Source organism: Sus scrofa, chromosome 6, assembly GCF_054392235.1.
Source record: "Sus scrofa isolate SSC_HxYL_T2T_F1_AM1 chromosome 6, Sscrofa_HxYL_maternal_Yorkshire_Landrace_v2.0, whole genome shotgun sequence".
Taxonomy (NCBI): domain Eukaryota; kingdom Metazoa; phylum Chordata; class Mammalia; order Artiodactyla; family Suidae; genus Sus; species Sus scrofa.
In genome coordinates, this window is record NC_139388.1 from 38,740,236 (window position 1) to 38,758,372 (window position 18,137).

Below are 18,137 nucleotides of genomic sequence, written 5' to 3' on the forward strand. Positions count from 1 at the left end.
CTGAATGTAGAGAACAAACAAAAACCCAAAACAAACAAAAATACCAAAGAATCAGAAGCCATTTGAAAAAAAGGAAGAGATTCAAAGGATCATTCTAGTAGGCTTAAAATCTGATTAACAAAAGATCTTCAGTAGAAAGAATAAAGAAAATAAAGGAAGAGTTCTGGTTGTGGCTCAGCAGAAATGAATCTGACTAGTACCCATGAGGACACAGACTCTATCCCTGGCCTGGAACTATCTCTCAGTGGGTTGAGGATCCGGCGCTGCCGTAAGCTGTAGTGTAGGTCACAGACGTGGCTGGGATCTGCCTGTGGGTACGCCAGGCACCTACAGCGCTGATTTGACCTGGGAACCTCCATATCCCACAGGTGCAGCTCTAAAAAGACAAACAAAAGAAAAGGAAAGGAAAGGAAAGGAAAGGAAAGGAAAGGAAAGGAAAGGAAAGGAAAGGAAAGGAAAGGAAAGGAAAGGAAAGGAAAGCAAGGCAAGGAAATTATTAAAGAAATAATTGAAGAAAAATTTCCACAGCTGCAGAAAGTCACAAATGAAAAGGGCCCACCAAATACAACCAGAATGAAAACAAAACTTGTGAAATTTTAGAACACCAAAAATAAAGACAAGTTCCCCAAAATGTTACTGTATTACATTGTTTAAAATTATAAAGGTGATAAATAAAAGAATTAAAAATAACTATTAAATACTGAGAGGTTAAGGAGTTCCCATTGTGGCTCAGAGAAAACGAACTAGTACCCACGAGGTTAGATCCCTGGCTCTGGAGAGTGGGTTAAGGATCCGGTGTTGCTGCAGCTAGTGCTTGGATCTGACCCCTGGCCGGGGAACCTCATGTGCTGTGGGTGGCCCAAAAAGAAAAAAAGAAAAAATCAAGTCATTCAAGACCATGTGTTCTCAAGCCCCAGGAGGACAGACTGGAGACAGAGAGATTATTTAAACTATGCCATCGAGTAGTAATGAAATCTGAGTGGTACATGGAAGCAGGGATACATATGAAGGGATCTGCCGTGAAGGCAGAGCCAATACAATAATCACGTGAATATTAGAGCTACTGACTGGCATGAGAAGGGGCTACTGAAGATGGTGTTCTTATCCAAGATAAGGACTATGGAAAGAAGAGCAGCTTTGAAGAGAGAATATAAATTTGGTATTAGAAATGTTTGGTTTCATTTTTCTTTCAAACCACTTTATTGAGATATGATTGTCATACGAAAAATCTGTACATATTTAATGTACACAACTCAGTGGGTTGGCGTTAAGTATACATCCAGAAATCCTAGATTTGTGGGGAGATGATCACCAGGTAGCTGGAAATTCAAGTTTAAATATTAGGTAAGAGATCAGGATTAGAGAAAGATTTAGGGATACCCGGATAAGTCCACTATTTCCCATGACATATCTTCCTCCCACATGTATCTTCAAGCACATTCAAACATTCAAGTTAAACACTGAGGACCTCCTATACAATAGGTGTTAGGGTACTTATGATAAATAATGAAATCTATAAAAATGAATAAAAGCATGGTCTCTGGTCTCCAATAACTTACATTCGAAGGTCTCCAGATGTTTTCTTGTTTTGTTTTATTTTGGTTTGGTCAAAATCTCACAAAACTATAAAGCATGTTCCCTACTGCTTGCAGCACTTTTCTTTCTACTCCTCTAAACATTATTTATAAAAGGAGACTTGTTTTATTCTCTAAGTAACATCAAGAGAAAATAGCACTTTTCTAGTGAGAGAAGTGAGAAGGGTCATCTCAGATGATCCGTACTTTTCCAACCTCAGTCTTAGCTTTAGGTACAAAAGTAGTTCCCTTTTCCTAAAATTAACTTGCTGATATTAAGAAAACCAAGAGCTCTCAATTCAGTCCTCAATGTTTTGTATTTGTAATGTTCTAATAGCCCTACGCGTATTTGAAGGAGAGGACCTTTCTACAGTCCGGGGGCACTCCCTGCCTTCTGGATTCTAGAAACTTCCTTCCACCATAATCTTTCTGTGAAGGAATAAGTTGATTCAGTAGGCCTGGGTTATTCAAACCCTGAAAATGCCCAAGAAAGGCATGTTTTCGGGATGGGTCCTTGTCTGGCTTCTTGGAATATTCTGTCAGATAAGAGTGTATCTGCACACCTGAGGCTTTGGGCCATACTATACCAGTTTGTCCAGATGGTTTATGGTAACAATGTGATTTACGGTGAACATCTGCTTTTTCTCTGGGGAGGGGAAGAGCGTGAATAACCAAGGTCAGTCGTGCAGGTGCTACATGCTTGATCCCAATAAAAACCCTGGACACTCGAGCCTGAGCAAGCTTCTCTGGCTGGCAACACTTCATGTGTTGTCATACCTCACTGCTGGGTAACTGTATCTCACATGACTCCACTGGGAGAGAGCTCTTGGAAGCTTGTGCCTGGTTTCCTCAGGACTTGCCTCGTGTGCCTTCACTAATTTTATCCTGTATCCTTTTCCTAGAATAAACTGTAAGTGTAAGTATAACAACTTCTGAGTTCTGTGCGGCCTAGTGAATCCACCGAGGCTGAGGGTGGTCATGGGGACACCTGATACACCTTTGGAAGTCAAGGATTTTTCTGGCTTTCGGGAAATGTCTCAGCTTTACTACTCTATTTTTTTCTGACATTTGGCAGGATTTAAAGTACCTGGTCAATCCCCACAGATCTGTACGATGTGACCTGGTCATTCATGACTGAGAGGCCACTGACCCAGCATTTCAAGCAGAGGGCCATGTCTGACCTCTGTATTTCATCGAGCCATGTCATCCAGCCCCAACAATGGACGTGGGCAAGAGAAAGTGGCAATGACACCTCACCATTTTATATCACAACCAAGATGACAGCAGAGTTAGGCAATAACACCTCCCAGTAAGTTTTTTCTGCCAAACTTTCCTATCATTTCCCTCTCAGAAACTGTACACAACTCTACACAGATGTAATTCCCACATGGCTGCAGGTGAGAAGCCCCTGTGCAGAGCCTAGAAAAGGTTCTTCGCTAGGATATGGTGCCACCTGGGAAGCATGCCACAGGTAATTTAGTTGCAACATTAGAAAATGATTTCAATAGAAAAAATACACCGAGAGTAAATTCTCTATAAAATTCACTCTCACTCACTTGCACTCGGACAAGCTTTCCTGAGTGAGAGAGAATGAACTGCAAGTATGTTGCATGTCAGAAACTGTACGTAACCCATCCCCCTCCTTTTATGTCAAGCATGAAGGAAATGTTTAAATTGCTGATTTCGTTAGCCATGCGCTTTGATATTCTCTCGTTTCTGCCCCTACATTTCAAATCTGTGACCAATGAGGTCACCTTATTTTCTAGGAAAAGCCTTTGAGATTTGAGAAGTGGGTGACACATGTGAAATGCTATGTAAATGATACACACTAGTCTTAAAATGGCTCAGAGTCACAGCACTGGGTAATATGAAGTTAAATATATTCCTATGTTACCATTTCTTCAAGTGAAATTACCTGTCTCCAATACGGACAGAATGTATACTTATGCTGCACAGAGATGAATGGTAGATAAAGGCCAAATCTCTGCCTCATATGGGAACTAATAAGCCAGTGGTAAAATTTTTATCACATATTAACATAGGGATTTTATGTTCCTGAGAAAATCTTCACATTTATTTACAAGTCTCCCAAAAAGTTTCTCATCTATAAACCTCTCAGAGTAACTACACGTTGGGTTGAGGACCAACAAAAAGGAGAAACAGTATGATAGAACCTACTAATGAGGCTGGTTTGGCTCTTCCTTTCTCTCACTAAAACAATCATTTATTTGTATTTGTGTGTGTGTGTTACACGCATATTTGTAAAGTGAAAAGAGCATTTCAATTTTGTAAGCATATTTTCTGTAAGTGCTGATGCTATTCTTATTAAATAAATTCTAACTGCTTGGAATCCCAGGCACACACACAGGCTCATTCCCTTTCTCCTCAGGCAGTTTCCACAATACACAACATTTTCATTTTGACAGTCCTCATTACTGGTATCATTTAATACTTGAGGGTTTGCTCAAGTTAACATCAATCTTGCTGATCCTGCAAACACTTATTCTGTTGTCACAACACAGTCTGAATCTATAGCTATTACATATAAAAAAATTTAAAACTATTCTTTCACCCAACATGTCACCAAGAACTACGAACAACTCCTGTCAATCAATCAGACACAGCACTGGATAGATCAAGCCCAGGGCCTTTCACAGGACCCCATTCCCATAAGTAATAGTTCTGTCTCATCTGTCCTTGTGCTACGTGTACATACTGCATCTTCTTAAAGACATGTGACATCTTTCACTTAACCACTGTGACAGTGAAGATGTTTAGCCTGAGACATCTTGTTGGACAGATCTGATTCCTTGTTAACAAATAGTCCTTTTCCACAGGTAAATCTTAACTAACCTAAAGACAGAAAAGCATTGCCTTCAGAATGCACAATAAAAACCCATTAAGAATAAAATTTTGGAGTTCCCATCATGGTGCAATGGAAATGAATCCGACTAGGAACCATAAGGTTGTGGGTTTGATCCCAGGCCTCACTCAGTGGGTTAAGGATTCAGCATTGCTGTGAGCTGTGGTATAGGTCGCAGATGTGGCTCGGATCCTGCGTTGCTGTGGCTGTGGTGTAGGCCAGCAGCTGCAGCTCTGATTAGACCCCTAGCCTGGGAATCTCCATATGCCATGGTGCGGCCCTACAAAGACAAAAAACCCAATAAAATAAAATAAAATAAAATTTCTTCTTCAATTAGGCTTTAAATATCTGGATGAGTCTAAATTACAAAATAACTCTTTACCTGATTGGAAAACCTCATGCTCACATTACGCTGATTCTGTAGTGGGATATAACGCTGAACAGGATCAATGTCTTTAGGACTGATTAATTCATCAGCTGAAAAAAAGAAATGACATGATCAAAAATGCATCTGAACAACACTGTAAACCAATTAAACCTAACAGATGTAACAAGAGCAGAATATACATCCTTCTCAATGTGCATGGAACATCTTTCATATGCTATGCCATAAAATAAGCAGCAATAAATTTAAAAGGATTAAAATCATACAAAGTATATACTTTGACCATGACACAAGGAAATTAGAAATTAATAACAGAGAGAAGTTTTAGAAATGTACAAATATACTGAAATTAAACAACACATTCCTACATAACCAATACCAGTGAGTCAGGAAAAAAAATCAGAAGAGGAATTAGAAAATATTTTCTAATGTACCTTCTGATGAGATGATTGAAGAAGACACAACATACCAAAACTTAGGAGACATAGGTAAAGCAATGCTCAGAGGGAAATTCATAGCTATAAATGTGTATATTAAAATTGAAAATTCTTGGAGTTCTTGCTGTGGTGCAGTGGGTTGAGGATCTGACTGTAGTGGCTCAGGTCATTGCAGAGGTGTGGGTTCAATCTCTGGCCGAGTGCAGTGGGTTAAAGATCCAGCATTGCTGCAGCTGTGGTGTAGGTCACAGATTTGATCCTTGGCCCAGGAACTTTCATATACCATAGGTGTGGCTGGGAAAAAAAAAAAAAAAAAAAACACACACACAAACAGAAACAACCCCCCAAAACACAGAAAATTCAAAAGCCAATAACTTATACTCCACACAAGACACCAGATGAAAAAGAGCAAACTAAATAAAAAACAGGCATGAGGAAGGTAATTAGAGTGAAAAACTAATGGAAGAGACTATAGAAAAATAATATAGAAAATAAATGAAAACAAGTAGATCTTAAAAACTCAGTAGCTGGCAAACCTTTAGCTAGACTGACCAAGAAAAAATGAAAGAAGACTCAAATTACTAACCCAGGAATGAAACTAGGAACATTACCACTGATCTTAAGGATTATAAGAGAATGCTCTGAACAAATTTTTGTCAACAATTTCACTAACCTAGACATGGACAAATTCCTAGAACTATATACATTACCAAAACTTACTCATGGCGGAATAGAAAATATGAACAGATATATAACAAGTAGTGACTGAAACTTTCTACACACACACACACACAAATCTATGTCCAGGACCAGGTGATTTCATTGATGAATTCTACCACATAATTAAAGATGAAAAATCCATTTTTCACAAAATTTTCCAAAAAATAGCAGAGGGAACACTTCTCAATTCATTCTATGAGGCCAGTATTACCCTAATGCCAAAATCAAAGACATCACAAAGAAAGAAAATCAAAATCACAAAATCAAAATCTCTTCTGAATACAGGCACAGAACTCCTCAGCAAAAATACTAGCAAACTAAATCCAGCAACATATAAAAATGATTATACACCATGACCAAATGGACTCAGCCCACAAATGCAAGAATGGCTTAACATCACAAAATCAATTGTTGTAATACTCCACCTCGACTGAAAAAGGACATTAAAAACTAAAGATCATCTCATTAGACACAGAAAACCTCTTCACAAAATTTAATGTCCTTTCATGATAAAAAAAACATTAAAAAAAAAACCAGGGGTAAACAGGAACTTCCTCCACCTGATAAAGGGCATCTATAAAAAACCCCTGGCTAATGTCATAGTCAGTGCTAAAAGATGGAATGCTTTGCCCCAAAGATCAGGAACTATGACAATGATGTCTGCTCTTGCCACTTCTATTCAACATTGTATTGGCGGTTCCAGTCAGAGAAATTATTAGATAAGAAAAAGTAATAAAAGGGATCCAGCTTGATAGGAAGAAGCTATAGTACTTATGACAATATGGTATTGGCATAAAGACAGATATCAGTGGAATATAATTGAGAGTCCAGAAATAAATCCTTACTTTAGGTCAACTGATTTTTGACAAGGGTGTCAAAACAATTCAATAGGAAAAAAAATTAGATATTTCCCCCACAAAAAAGTACTGGGATAAATGAATATCCAAATGCAAAAGAATGAAGTTGGGCTTCTTCCTCACACCACCTAAAAAAATTAATGCAAAATAGATCAAAAAGTTAAATGTAAGAGCTAAAAATATAAAACTGTTAGAAGAAAATATGAGTAAATCATTATGACCTTGCATTTAACAAAATTATAATATCAAAATATAACAAAAGAAAAAATGAGATAAATTGATAAATTGGATTTCTGTCAAAATTATAACCTTTTATGTCTCAAAGGACACCACCAAGAGAGCAAAATGTGCACAGAATGGTAGAAAATATTTGCAAATCACATACCTTATAAGAGACTTGTATCTTAAACATATAAAGAATTCTTACAACTTAATTATAAAAAGACAAATAACCCAATTTAAAAATGGCCACAGTCTCTGAATAAATATTTCTCCAAAGAAGATATATAAATTACCAATAAGCACATGAAAAGATATTCAACATTAGTCATTTGGAAAATGCTTATTAAATCAAATAATAACACCTCATATCCATTAGAATGGCTAATATTAAAAAACAGATAAGAATAAACGTTTGGTGTCTCCATCATGGCTTAGCAGTTAATGAACCTGACTAGTATCCATGAGGAGGTGGGTTTGATCCCTGGCCTTGTTCAGTGGGTTAAGGATCTGGCATTGCTGTGAGCTGTGGTGTAGGTTGCAGACACGGCTTAGATCCCACATTGCTGTGGCATAGGCCAGCAGCTGTAGCTCCGATTTGACCCCTAGCCTGAGAACCTCCATATGCCATGGGTGTGGCCCTATAAAGACAAAAGACAAAAAAAAAAAAAAAAAAGAATAAAGGTTGGAAAGGACATAGAAAAATTACACTCCCCATATATTGCTGGTTGGAGGGAAAAATGGTACAGCCACTTTGGAAAATAGTCTAGAATTGCTCCAAATGTTAACCTCAGAGTTACCATATGACTCAGCAATTCCACCCCCATATTATACCCAAGGGAGATGAAAACATACGTCAAACAACAGCTTGCTCATGAAAGTATATAGCAGCATTATTCATAATAGCTAAAGCAACAACCCAAATGTCCATCACCTGATGAATGGATAAATTAAAGGTGGCATATCCACATAATGGAATGTTATTCTACCATAAAAAGGAATAAAGTGCTAGTACCTGGATGAATGCTGAAGACAGGCTGAGTGAAAAAAGTCAGTCATAAAGGCCATACATTTTATCACTTGAGGCATGGAAAATGTCCAGAAGAGGCAAATACATAGAAATAAAAAGTATATTAATGATTGTTTAGTGCGAGGTGGAAGGGTGAAATGATTAAGGGTAAGTGGGAGTGAGTGACTGCTAAAGGGTATAGGTTTTTTGGTGGTGGAGTGATGAAAACTATTCTAAAATTGATTATGGTTATGGCTGCACAACACTGTGAATATGCTAAAAACCACTGAATTCTAAACTTTAAATAGATGAAAGGTATAATTTTAGCTCAATAAAGTTGTTCTAAAAATAAAGTGTTTGCATTCTCAAGGAAGAAAACCATTTCATTGAGGGAAGACAAAGTGTTTCCCAATGCTAACTTCTAAGAGCTTTCTGAGATGGAACATTTCTTATGGGGCACGGACCAGCATGTGGGCAATGTCTTCAACTGCTGTTGTACTGTAAACACAGAAGCCCTTTCCATGTGGTAGTTCCATGTGGTGACTTTGGATAAAATCCCAGGATACAACAGGAAGGCAATTTAGAATGTTTGGGAGGGGAAGGTGGGAAGAAAGTACTAAGTCAGTCACACCTCAGAGAAACCCACTGACACCTGAAGCTCACTGTAGCAGAGATAATCCCTGGGCCAGGATGTGACTATGTCTGGAAGGGGCAGCCATGGGAAATACTGAAATGTAATTCTGCATAACCTCTTTGGAGTGCAAGTTAGCAGTATCTATGCAAATTTAAAGCAAGCATACCTCTTTTTTTTTTTTTCCAAGCATACCTCTTGACCCAGCACTTATACATTTTAAAGTTGTCTTAGTTGTGCTTAGGCTTGTGAAAGTTAACTGTATAATAAAAAAAAAAAAACAAAAAAAACCAACTTCTCCTAAAGTGAGTCCACATGCTTTCATTTTTACTGCACTTAGGCTATGAAAATGTGTTCATTTCATTCCTGATCTTCAGTTCTATACTGATCATGTAAAAACATGATGAGTTGTATACAAATTCACCTAAGAATAACATTTACTAAAAAAAAAAAAAAAAAAAAAATCAGACCCCATTTTCTTTTCTTTTTTAAAAATTTTTGATCATATATCATGGGACTAGAATAGAAGCAGCAAATAACCATGGCTCTTAACAGTTAATAAGACCAGACTCAAATGCCAGATTTATCAATTCCTGGTTGTGACTCTCATGAAAGTTACTTTAGCTTTCTTTCTCTTTCTTTTCTCTTTCTTTCCTTTCTTCTTTTAATAGAGCCAGAAGCTATTTTTTTCTCTTTAATTTTTAAAAATTTTATTAGAGTATAGTTGACATACAACGTTGTATTAGTTTCAGGAATACAGCAGAGTGAATCAGGATACACACACCTGTTTTTTTTCAGATTCTTTTCCCAGATAGGTTATTACAGAGTACTGAGTAGATTTTCCTGTGCTATATTATCTATTTATACTTACATATTTTATTTTATTATTTATTTTTTTAAAAAATTGTCAGAGTATAGTTGACATCCCATTTTCCACAGCTTTTTAGGTTACTCCCTTTTCAGGTAGTGAATACTTCTGAAAAACAGTGTACCAACTATATATATCAATAAATATTGTAAAAAAATTCTGAAAGAGCAGAGAGTCAACCACAAAAAATGCAAGTGAATTCTTTGCAGCTTTGGGGATGTTTCTCACTGTATTTCTATTCTGGGGCACATGTGCAATGCTATCTAATAGACAAAATCACCAAAGGTGTTATTAGTAACTCTTGGAAGAGGTCCTTCATAGTCATAAAAGTGATAATAATACATTAATAAGAAAATGAGGAAGGAACAGCAGCAGCACAGCCACAGAAGCCTCCATAGCTACTCCTGCCTCTGCAACAGCAGCCACTGCATTGCTTAGTGCTTATTATATTCCTGGCATTGTTTAAGCATGTCACGTGTATTAACCCTCACAACATCCTATCATCTTCTAGATAATGAAATGTAGACACTGAGTGGTTAAGCACTTGCACCTGTTAGGAACGGCCAGAGCTCATATTCAAACATGGTAGTGTCTCTCTGGAGTCTGGGCTCTTAACCACATACTAATCTTGCCCTTTAAAAACACTGCCATTCTATACAACAGATGGAGAAGATAACCAAGAGGAGAAGACAAGAAACACTTTAGATTGTTGGATATTATTTTTTTCCTATCCAATCAGGGAGCATATTAAAGAATATTCTTCTCTCTCTCTGAAAAAAAACGCACTTTTGCAAAATTTAAACCAAATCAACATGGGCTTGACTGTGGCAAATATCGACATGATTTCAATTTATTAATATTAGTTTAGCTTATGATGCCGGGTTGATTAGTATAGTGATAGTCTAAATAGCAGCAAATTATTTCCCTACCTCATTTGTCTGATCATTGAGATGTGAAAAAATTTTCACTACCAACAAGCATTTTACTTACATAATTAATGTTTCACTGTCATTCTATAGAAATGAAATTGTATTTTTATTATTTTGCTATTTATAAATGATGACAGGTAAATTAAGAAATCATATATCCTTGGAAAGCATAAATGCTAATGTATTAACAGTAATATGAATCAAACAGTTAACCAAATCTTTTGAAAAAGCTTATTTCTTTGCATTTCCTTCTCATTTCTCTCTTTGTACTACATCTGTAGATCTAGGTTGATGTACCAATTTATACCATCCATTCATCTATAACCCACAAGCTGTATGCTTTTTACACATGGTCATACCCTACTACCTAGCACAGCACCTGGCATACAGTAAGCACTCAAGAGAGTTATTGAATAAAATAATAAATTGGGGGGTTAACGAATCTGGATACATTAATTGCCATAACGGTAAAAGTGAAAAATACCTTAAAAGGTTAAGTTAATAGACATTTTTCTCCTACTGCACTTATTTTTATCATTCAGGAAGCAGAAATAGAGCTCTTCTTTTTTCTAATCCGATGGCACTGGTTTTCTGATGAACAGTGACAGACCTGAAAAAACTCATACCTGACCAACTATAGAACATTTAAAACCAAAATAAACAAACAGGGGAGTTCCTGTTGTGGCCCAGTGGTTAACGAATCTGACTAGGAACCATGAGGTTGCGGGTTCGATCCCTGGCTTCGCTCAGTGGGTTAAGGATCCGGCATTGCCGTGAGCTGTGGTGTAGGTTGCAGATGCGGCTTGGATCTCCACGTTGCTGTGGCTCTGGCGTAGGCCGGCGGCTAGAGCTCTGATTCAACCCCTAGCCTGGGAACCTCCATATGCCGCGGGAGCAGCCTTAGAAAAGGCAAAAAGACAAAGAAAAAAAAATAAAGAAACAAAGATCAAAGAGCACTGATTTTCTACATTTCACCATACAATACCAAACCTCAGAGATAATGGAGCATTTCTAAAAACAGGACAGCTATCTTTAAACCCTTAGAAGACAGATTAGGTTTATTAATATTTGCATTTTTATGCACACAAACATTTATGAAAAAAACCCTGGATTCACCTTAAACAAAAATTGTTGAGAGTAAAAAGAAAATATTGAAAAGAATTTTTGTTTCGTTAATGAAACGACAATTTAAAGGAAATTTAACAGAGCAAGTAATTTTTTTTTTAACCATGACACCAAAATTACATAGAATAAAATGGGTTTAGCAGATCATTAATGGGGCAAAATTGTGTGTTTCAAAGACTAACCAATTCTTAGCTTCAGTGACACATGTTAGTAATACACATATTAAGAAATGAGCTATGGAAAAAAAGAAAATGGAGATTCTCAACTTCATACATTATACCAAAAAATTCCAAATTTATATAATATTTAAACTCAACTGATTAATAAGAATGACCGATCTAGGTATATAAAGGTTTTAAATTTACTTCACCAAAAAATGGCACAAACAAAGTTTAGGGGCAAACAAACTAGGAAAACACAGAGAATGTCTTATGTACAGCTAATACATAAAACATTCATGTAGACTGATAAGAAAAACCATAAAAACCAAGGTTAAACGGGCAAAGCAAATAAGGAGACAACTCACAGAGGACACAGAAATTACTAAGAAATATGTTTTTAACGATCAGAATGTAGGTGAAAACAGGAAACAAATTAATATCCTAATAGGTTAGCAAAATTTTACTTTTAATGGTCATGCTTAATGCAACAGAGGTTTCAGGTGACACAATCATCGTGGAGACTGCTGAATAGAGCAATAAAATCTCTGGCAGTCATGGGCTGTGTGACCTTGGATGAATTGCTAAACTCTTCTGAGCCTCAGTTACAGCAAAGAAGTTAGGAGGATTACTTAGGACAATATTTGTAAAGGGCAGAGAACAGACTATGACACATTTTAAGGCAGGGATCATTTGGGGACAACAGTCTGACAATACATACATAGAGTCTTCTCAGATTTGAGGCAGTAATTGTTTTCATATTCAGTTTTACTCATACTTTTGAAGAAGGGATCGTAAATTTTTTTATACAAGTTTTCCAGCCCTAGTCATAATTCTGCTGAAAATTTTAATTTTGAGAAAGCCAGTCATTTATAAAACAAGCTAAAGGAAAAAATCTTCCTAGGTGAAGTTTTTAAAGTAATACTGTATTACATGAGCTCTCAAGATGTTTATAATGTCTGCTGCCTAGAAATCCTACTTTAGGTCACTAGCAATCCCATGGATATCATGAAAAGTATAAGAGTGCTCAGAAATGTCAGATGTCTTTCTGCTTGAAGGTTCCTGAAGTGTGACAGCTGGGAAATCTCTGAGCAACTATGATGTAGATACATATTTGTACACTCTGGTCTATTTATTTTAACTGATCACCACCAAAACTGTGTGCTCTACTGAGCAAGGTCTCAACTGCATTTGAATTCAACAGACTAATGAAAATCAAGACCTTGGTTTCTTATGTCCTCACACACACTGGGGAGCACTTGGTCACTGCCTTTAACCAGATATCCAGGCTTGATCAGTGGCTTTTATACTTGAGGCCAATTGACAAGAAATATCATCAATTAAATCAAATGCAAATGGACTTAACTTAGTTATAAACACTGGAATTAGGAAGCAGTATATCAGAATAACCATGTTAGTATGTATTTGTTTTATTTATTTATTTTTTTGTCTTTTTGCCTTTTCTAGGGCCGCTCCCACGGCAAATGGAGGTTCCCAGGCTAGGGGTCTAATCCGAGCTGTAGCCGCCGGCCTACACCAGACCACAGCAATGCCAAATTCAAGCCACGTCTGCAACCTACACCACAGCTCACGGCAATGCTGGATCCTTAACCCACTGAGCGAGACCAGGGATCGAACCCGCAACCTCATGGTTCCCAGTTGGATTTGTTAACCACTGAGCCGCGACGGGAACTCCAGTATGTATTTGTTTCAAAGTAAATACATTAGTATATTTTCTTATCAGTTAATCCTTATAACATAAAAATAAAGAAACTGATGATTGCAGAAATTAAGAAAATTAAAGTCACATAAGTAGTAAGTAGTGGAACGTGTTTTCAAGTCCTAAACTGTCTAAGTCCTAAGTTCATGGCCCCCAAACTCTTGATCTTTCCACTATAATCCAAGAAAAACATAAAGAAAAGAGAAAAAGGAAGAAAAACCAGGGAAGGAGGAGGGGAGGAAAAACATACTAATGTCAAAGAAATAATCTATAACATATGGTTACAAGTTTGTTGGGTGTTAAAATCATTTAAAATAGAGTCTTGGAGTTCCTGCTATGGTGCAATGGGATTGGTGGCTTCTTTGCAGCACTAGAATGCAGGTTCGATCCCCAGCACAGTGGGTTAAAGGATCCAACACTGCTGCAGCTGCAGCACAGGTCATAATTATGGCTTGGATCTGATCCCTGGCCCTGGGAACTCATATGCATGGGGAAGCCATAAAAGAAAAAGAAAAAAAAAGAGTCTCTACTGGAAAACGAATTAAGTTCCAAACAATAACTTACTAAAGAATTTTAGGAACCCAGGAAATAAAGTTGGGAACTTCATATGTACCTAACATTTTTGCATACTTTGAAGTATTTCTATGTCTATTTATCACTTTAAAAGTCTCTGTTAATACTCCTAGGAAATGAAATAACACTCATCCTCAAAATTCTTCATGAAATTCAAAAAATTTTTCTTTCACCTGAATATTTTGGGAGTTTGTGTGCATTGGAGAGAAAGTTGTAGTTAATTAAAATTGCTCAATAATTCAAGTTTCATCAAAAAAAACATGCCTCTTAATGTTTATTAATAATGTTTTCAAAGTATCTAGCCTAAAAAACTTCTTCTATTCATCTATCTTAAGTTATCCAGTATGTAAAAGTTCCACTTTAATGAGTTGAGATCTCACAGTAATACCTACATGAAGGTCATCACTATGAATGTCTCATGTAAAGGGTAAGGAAGTTTAGTTGCATTTTAAAAACTCACTGGCAAAAATGAATATGAATTTTAAGAAGTCTTATCCTTATGAGAATTCTCATATGGATGAATTCTTATTCATCCATATAAGAATACAGTAGTCCCCTCCATCCATGGTTTTACTTTCTGCACTTTCAGTTACCTGTGGTCATCACGGTCCAAAAATATTAAAGAGAAAATTCCAGAAATAAACAATGCATAAGGTTGAAAACTTGTGCCTGTGTTCTGAGTAGCATGATGAGGTTTGGCCCTGTCTGGCTCACATCTGGTATCCCCAACCATCCCAAGATCTCCAATTATGGGTATGGTCTGCTCCTGACATTTGCCATTGACACAATCAAGGCTCTATGATCCAGGATCATCAGACCTTCTTCTGACATCTCCTCAAGGTCAAGGAGCCTAACGCTAAGGCACGAGGCCTACGTCATTCACCACACTTCATGTTACCATGTAGGCATTTTATCATCTCACATCATCACAAGAAGTGGGGTGAATACAGTTCAATAAGATTTTTTTCTTGAGAGACCGCATTCACATCACTTTTAATATAGCATATTGTTATAATAATTAGTTATTACTGTTAATCTCTTATGGTGCCTAGTTTATAAATTAAACCATATCATAGGTATGCATGTATAGGAAAAAACACAGTACATACAGACTTTGGTGCTAGCCATGTACTCAGGCATCTGCTGGGGGGGGGATCCTGAAATGTAATCTGGTGGATAAGGGTGGGGGTGGGTATTATATATCAACAAGACAAGCTAAAGTCTAGAGGTCAGATTTTTTTTTTTTTTTTTTTTGTCTTTTCTAGGGCCGCCCCTGCAGCATATGGAGGTTCCCAGACTAGGGGTCGAGTCAGAGCTGTAGCCACCGGCCTATACCATGGCCACAGCGATGCTGCGGGATCCAAGCTGCATCTGTGACCTACACCACAGCTCACGGCAACGCCAGATCCTTAACCCACTGAGCAAGGCCAGGGATCGAATGCGTAACCTCATGGTTCCTGGTCGGATTCATTAACCACTGAACCACGATGGGAACTTCTAGAAGTCAGATTTTTTTTTTTTAAAGCTAAACAATTGATATAATTTTTTTAAAAAAAAATTGAATAATATATTAAAGTTAAATAATGGCTTTGAGGAAGTTTTAAAGTTAATGAGATTAACTCTAGTTTAACCTCAGAAAAATTTCAAACTAAAGATCATGATTTTTCATTGACTTTTGTGTGATAAACACTTTTATAGTTATTTCTGCAAAAAAATTTGAAAAGGCACACTGCTCTCTGCAGACTTATCTCTAACATGGATAGTTTCTAAACTTCCAAATTTAAACAACAATGAAAAGTATAACTAATGATCATTTTATTCTAAGACAAGTCAAATGTATCTTAAAAATGTCTTATCTGGTTTAAAATAAATATGTTTATGATTTACCTACTTTATAGCAAACACTGATTTTCTAAAATTTTCTAAAGAAAAAAATACTGTAATAATTAACTATATTCTAAGAACACGGTGGATAGTTCTGGCCTTGGAATAGGGAACAGCGTATTGAGTCTTTCTGTTCTAACAAGGGAGTAAAAAGTCACATAGTTTTGTTATATGATTATTCACTAAGACATACACAGAAGAAAATATTCTTATTGGATTTCACCAGACACAAACTGGTCTGTATTAGTGAAAGCCATATATTACAGAATATTTTAAAAGATTTACTGTTCTATTATTTTCATGTTAATTCAAATTAACTGCCCACAAAATGCTGTTAATCAGACATCCACCTGAGGCTCCTCTAATGAATAAATAAGACTTAGTTAATGCAGGATCTGTAATTTTAATAACATTCATGGAAGTTTGATAGCTCTTGGAGGGAAGAGGCAAGTATAAAATAGTCAAGAGCAACCAAAGGATTCAATCTTCTGAGATCTTACTCATTTTAACCAGTAAGTTGTTAACCAGATGACACATAGCTAGGTCAGAGGGCTAATTAATACACAACATCTCTTTTGTAGCAGGAGATAATTATGTGGTTTTGTAGTTTGCAACATACCTTTTGCATGTTCTCTACTGTGTTTTTAGAAGTGGAGCAGGCAAAACAGAAACTGACTGCTTCTTTGAAGACTCTTTTACAAAATGGTCGTGAAACAGAGATGAAGGCATGACCTGAGCTGTTTCTGTTTACTCTGGTCTTAACATAAGGAAAAGTTACCTACGCTCAAAATCCATCTATATTCAATACATTTATTTTGAAATAAGGAAGATCCAATGTCGTTTTAATGATTGATACTGTTTTCAGTCTTTTTTTTAAAAAAAAGCTCATTTGCTTATGTAGATTATGGTCAATTCTGCATTCCCATTCATTAGCCTTCTCAATTTTATCCAGAGGCTTTGCTCACACAGCATCTTTCTAGCTATATCAACCCCAGGCTGGATACACATAGCAAAAAGCACAATGAAGAAAGTTTAGCTGTCAAATCCCATATCCCAGGTACCAGTTTTCAGTCTCAGACTCACTGAAAAATTTCATCATGCTCATTTGTAATTTTCAAGTTCTTGCCCTTAAGTTAACTAGTCCTCTACCAAAATATGTTTTATTTAGCTAAGTATCAACAAGGCTTCTTTGTATTCATGCTAATGAGATGGAAATAAAATTCTAACCAGAGATAATCTTACCAACTTGGCTTGACTCTTTTTTTTTTTTTTTTTTTTTTTTTTGCTGCACCTGCAATATGCAGAAGTTCCTGGGCCAGGAACTGAACCTATGCCACCTACACCACAGCAGTGACCCAGGCCGCTGCAGCAACAATGCCCAAATATTAACCTGCTGCTTAACTTGAGCTAAGAAAATTGCTTCATGTATATATATTTCTTACTTAGGAAAATCTTAAAGTAAAAGATTTTTATTTATTTATTTATTTTTTTGGCTTTTTGCATTTCTTGGGCCGCTCCTATGGCATACGTAGGTTCCCAGGCTAGGGGTCGAATCTGAGCTGTAGCCGCTGGTCTATGCCAGAGCCCCAGCAACTCGGGATCAGAGCCTCATCTGCAACCTACACCACAGCTCAAGCAACGCCGGATCCTCAACCCACTGAGCGAGGCCAGGGATCGAACCCACAACCTCATGGTTCCTAGTCGGATTCGTTAACCACTGAGCCCTGATGGGAACTCCAGCAAAAGATTTTTAAACCTGTGTAAATAATATCAACTCCTTATCAAAGAGCTGTCCCTTTAAAGATGAAAATTTTTCTACAGTTTCTTAAATTAACATTAAGTATATACGGAGGCTCAGAAAATACAGAAAGGAAATGGGCAAGCTGAAAACAACATTAACTTAATTTTTCTTCTTCAGTTAGCTTCTGTCTGATCTTATACGTTATTTGTATAAAACTTGTATTGGAAATCTGGACTTTGAAATATTCTTCCCTAAGGGAATGTAAAAAAAGAAACCAAAGATGATTACTCTTACAGCACAAACAAATTTAGCAGTTATACAATGATACCAAGAACAACAATGACAATAACAGTATTTCACACAGCAAGCAGTTCTTTTAGTGCAGGTACTGTATTCATAATGAGCCTGTTTCAAAAGGTTTGCATAGAAGAATTCTGACTGATA

At 36.7% G+C, this 18,137-nt stretch overlaps 1 protein-coding gene across 20 annotated transcripts in view; it reads right to left on the minus strand.

Annotated features, from left to right (window-relative positions):
• Nucleotides 1–18,137, minus strand: part of PHKB (phosphorylase kinase regulatory subunit beta) — a 199,113-nt gene that overhangs the window by 77,959 nt on the left and 103,017 nt on the right. For all 20 annotated transcript variants that reach the window (XR_014805945.1, XR_014805944.1, XR_014805948.1 and 17 more), the window contains one exon: nucleotides 4,820–4,914. Coding sequence is in view for 9 of the 20 variants with exons in the window: in XM_013998278.3 (XP_013853732.2) it covers nucleotides 4,820–4,914 (95 nt within the window). In the remaining 11 variants the exon portion in view is untranslated. The remainder of the gene's footprint in view (nucleotides 1–4,819; nucleotides 4,915–18,137) is intronic.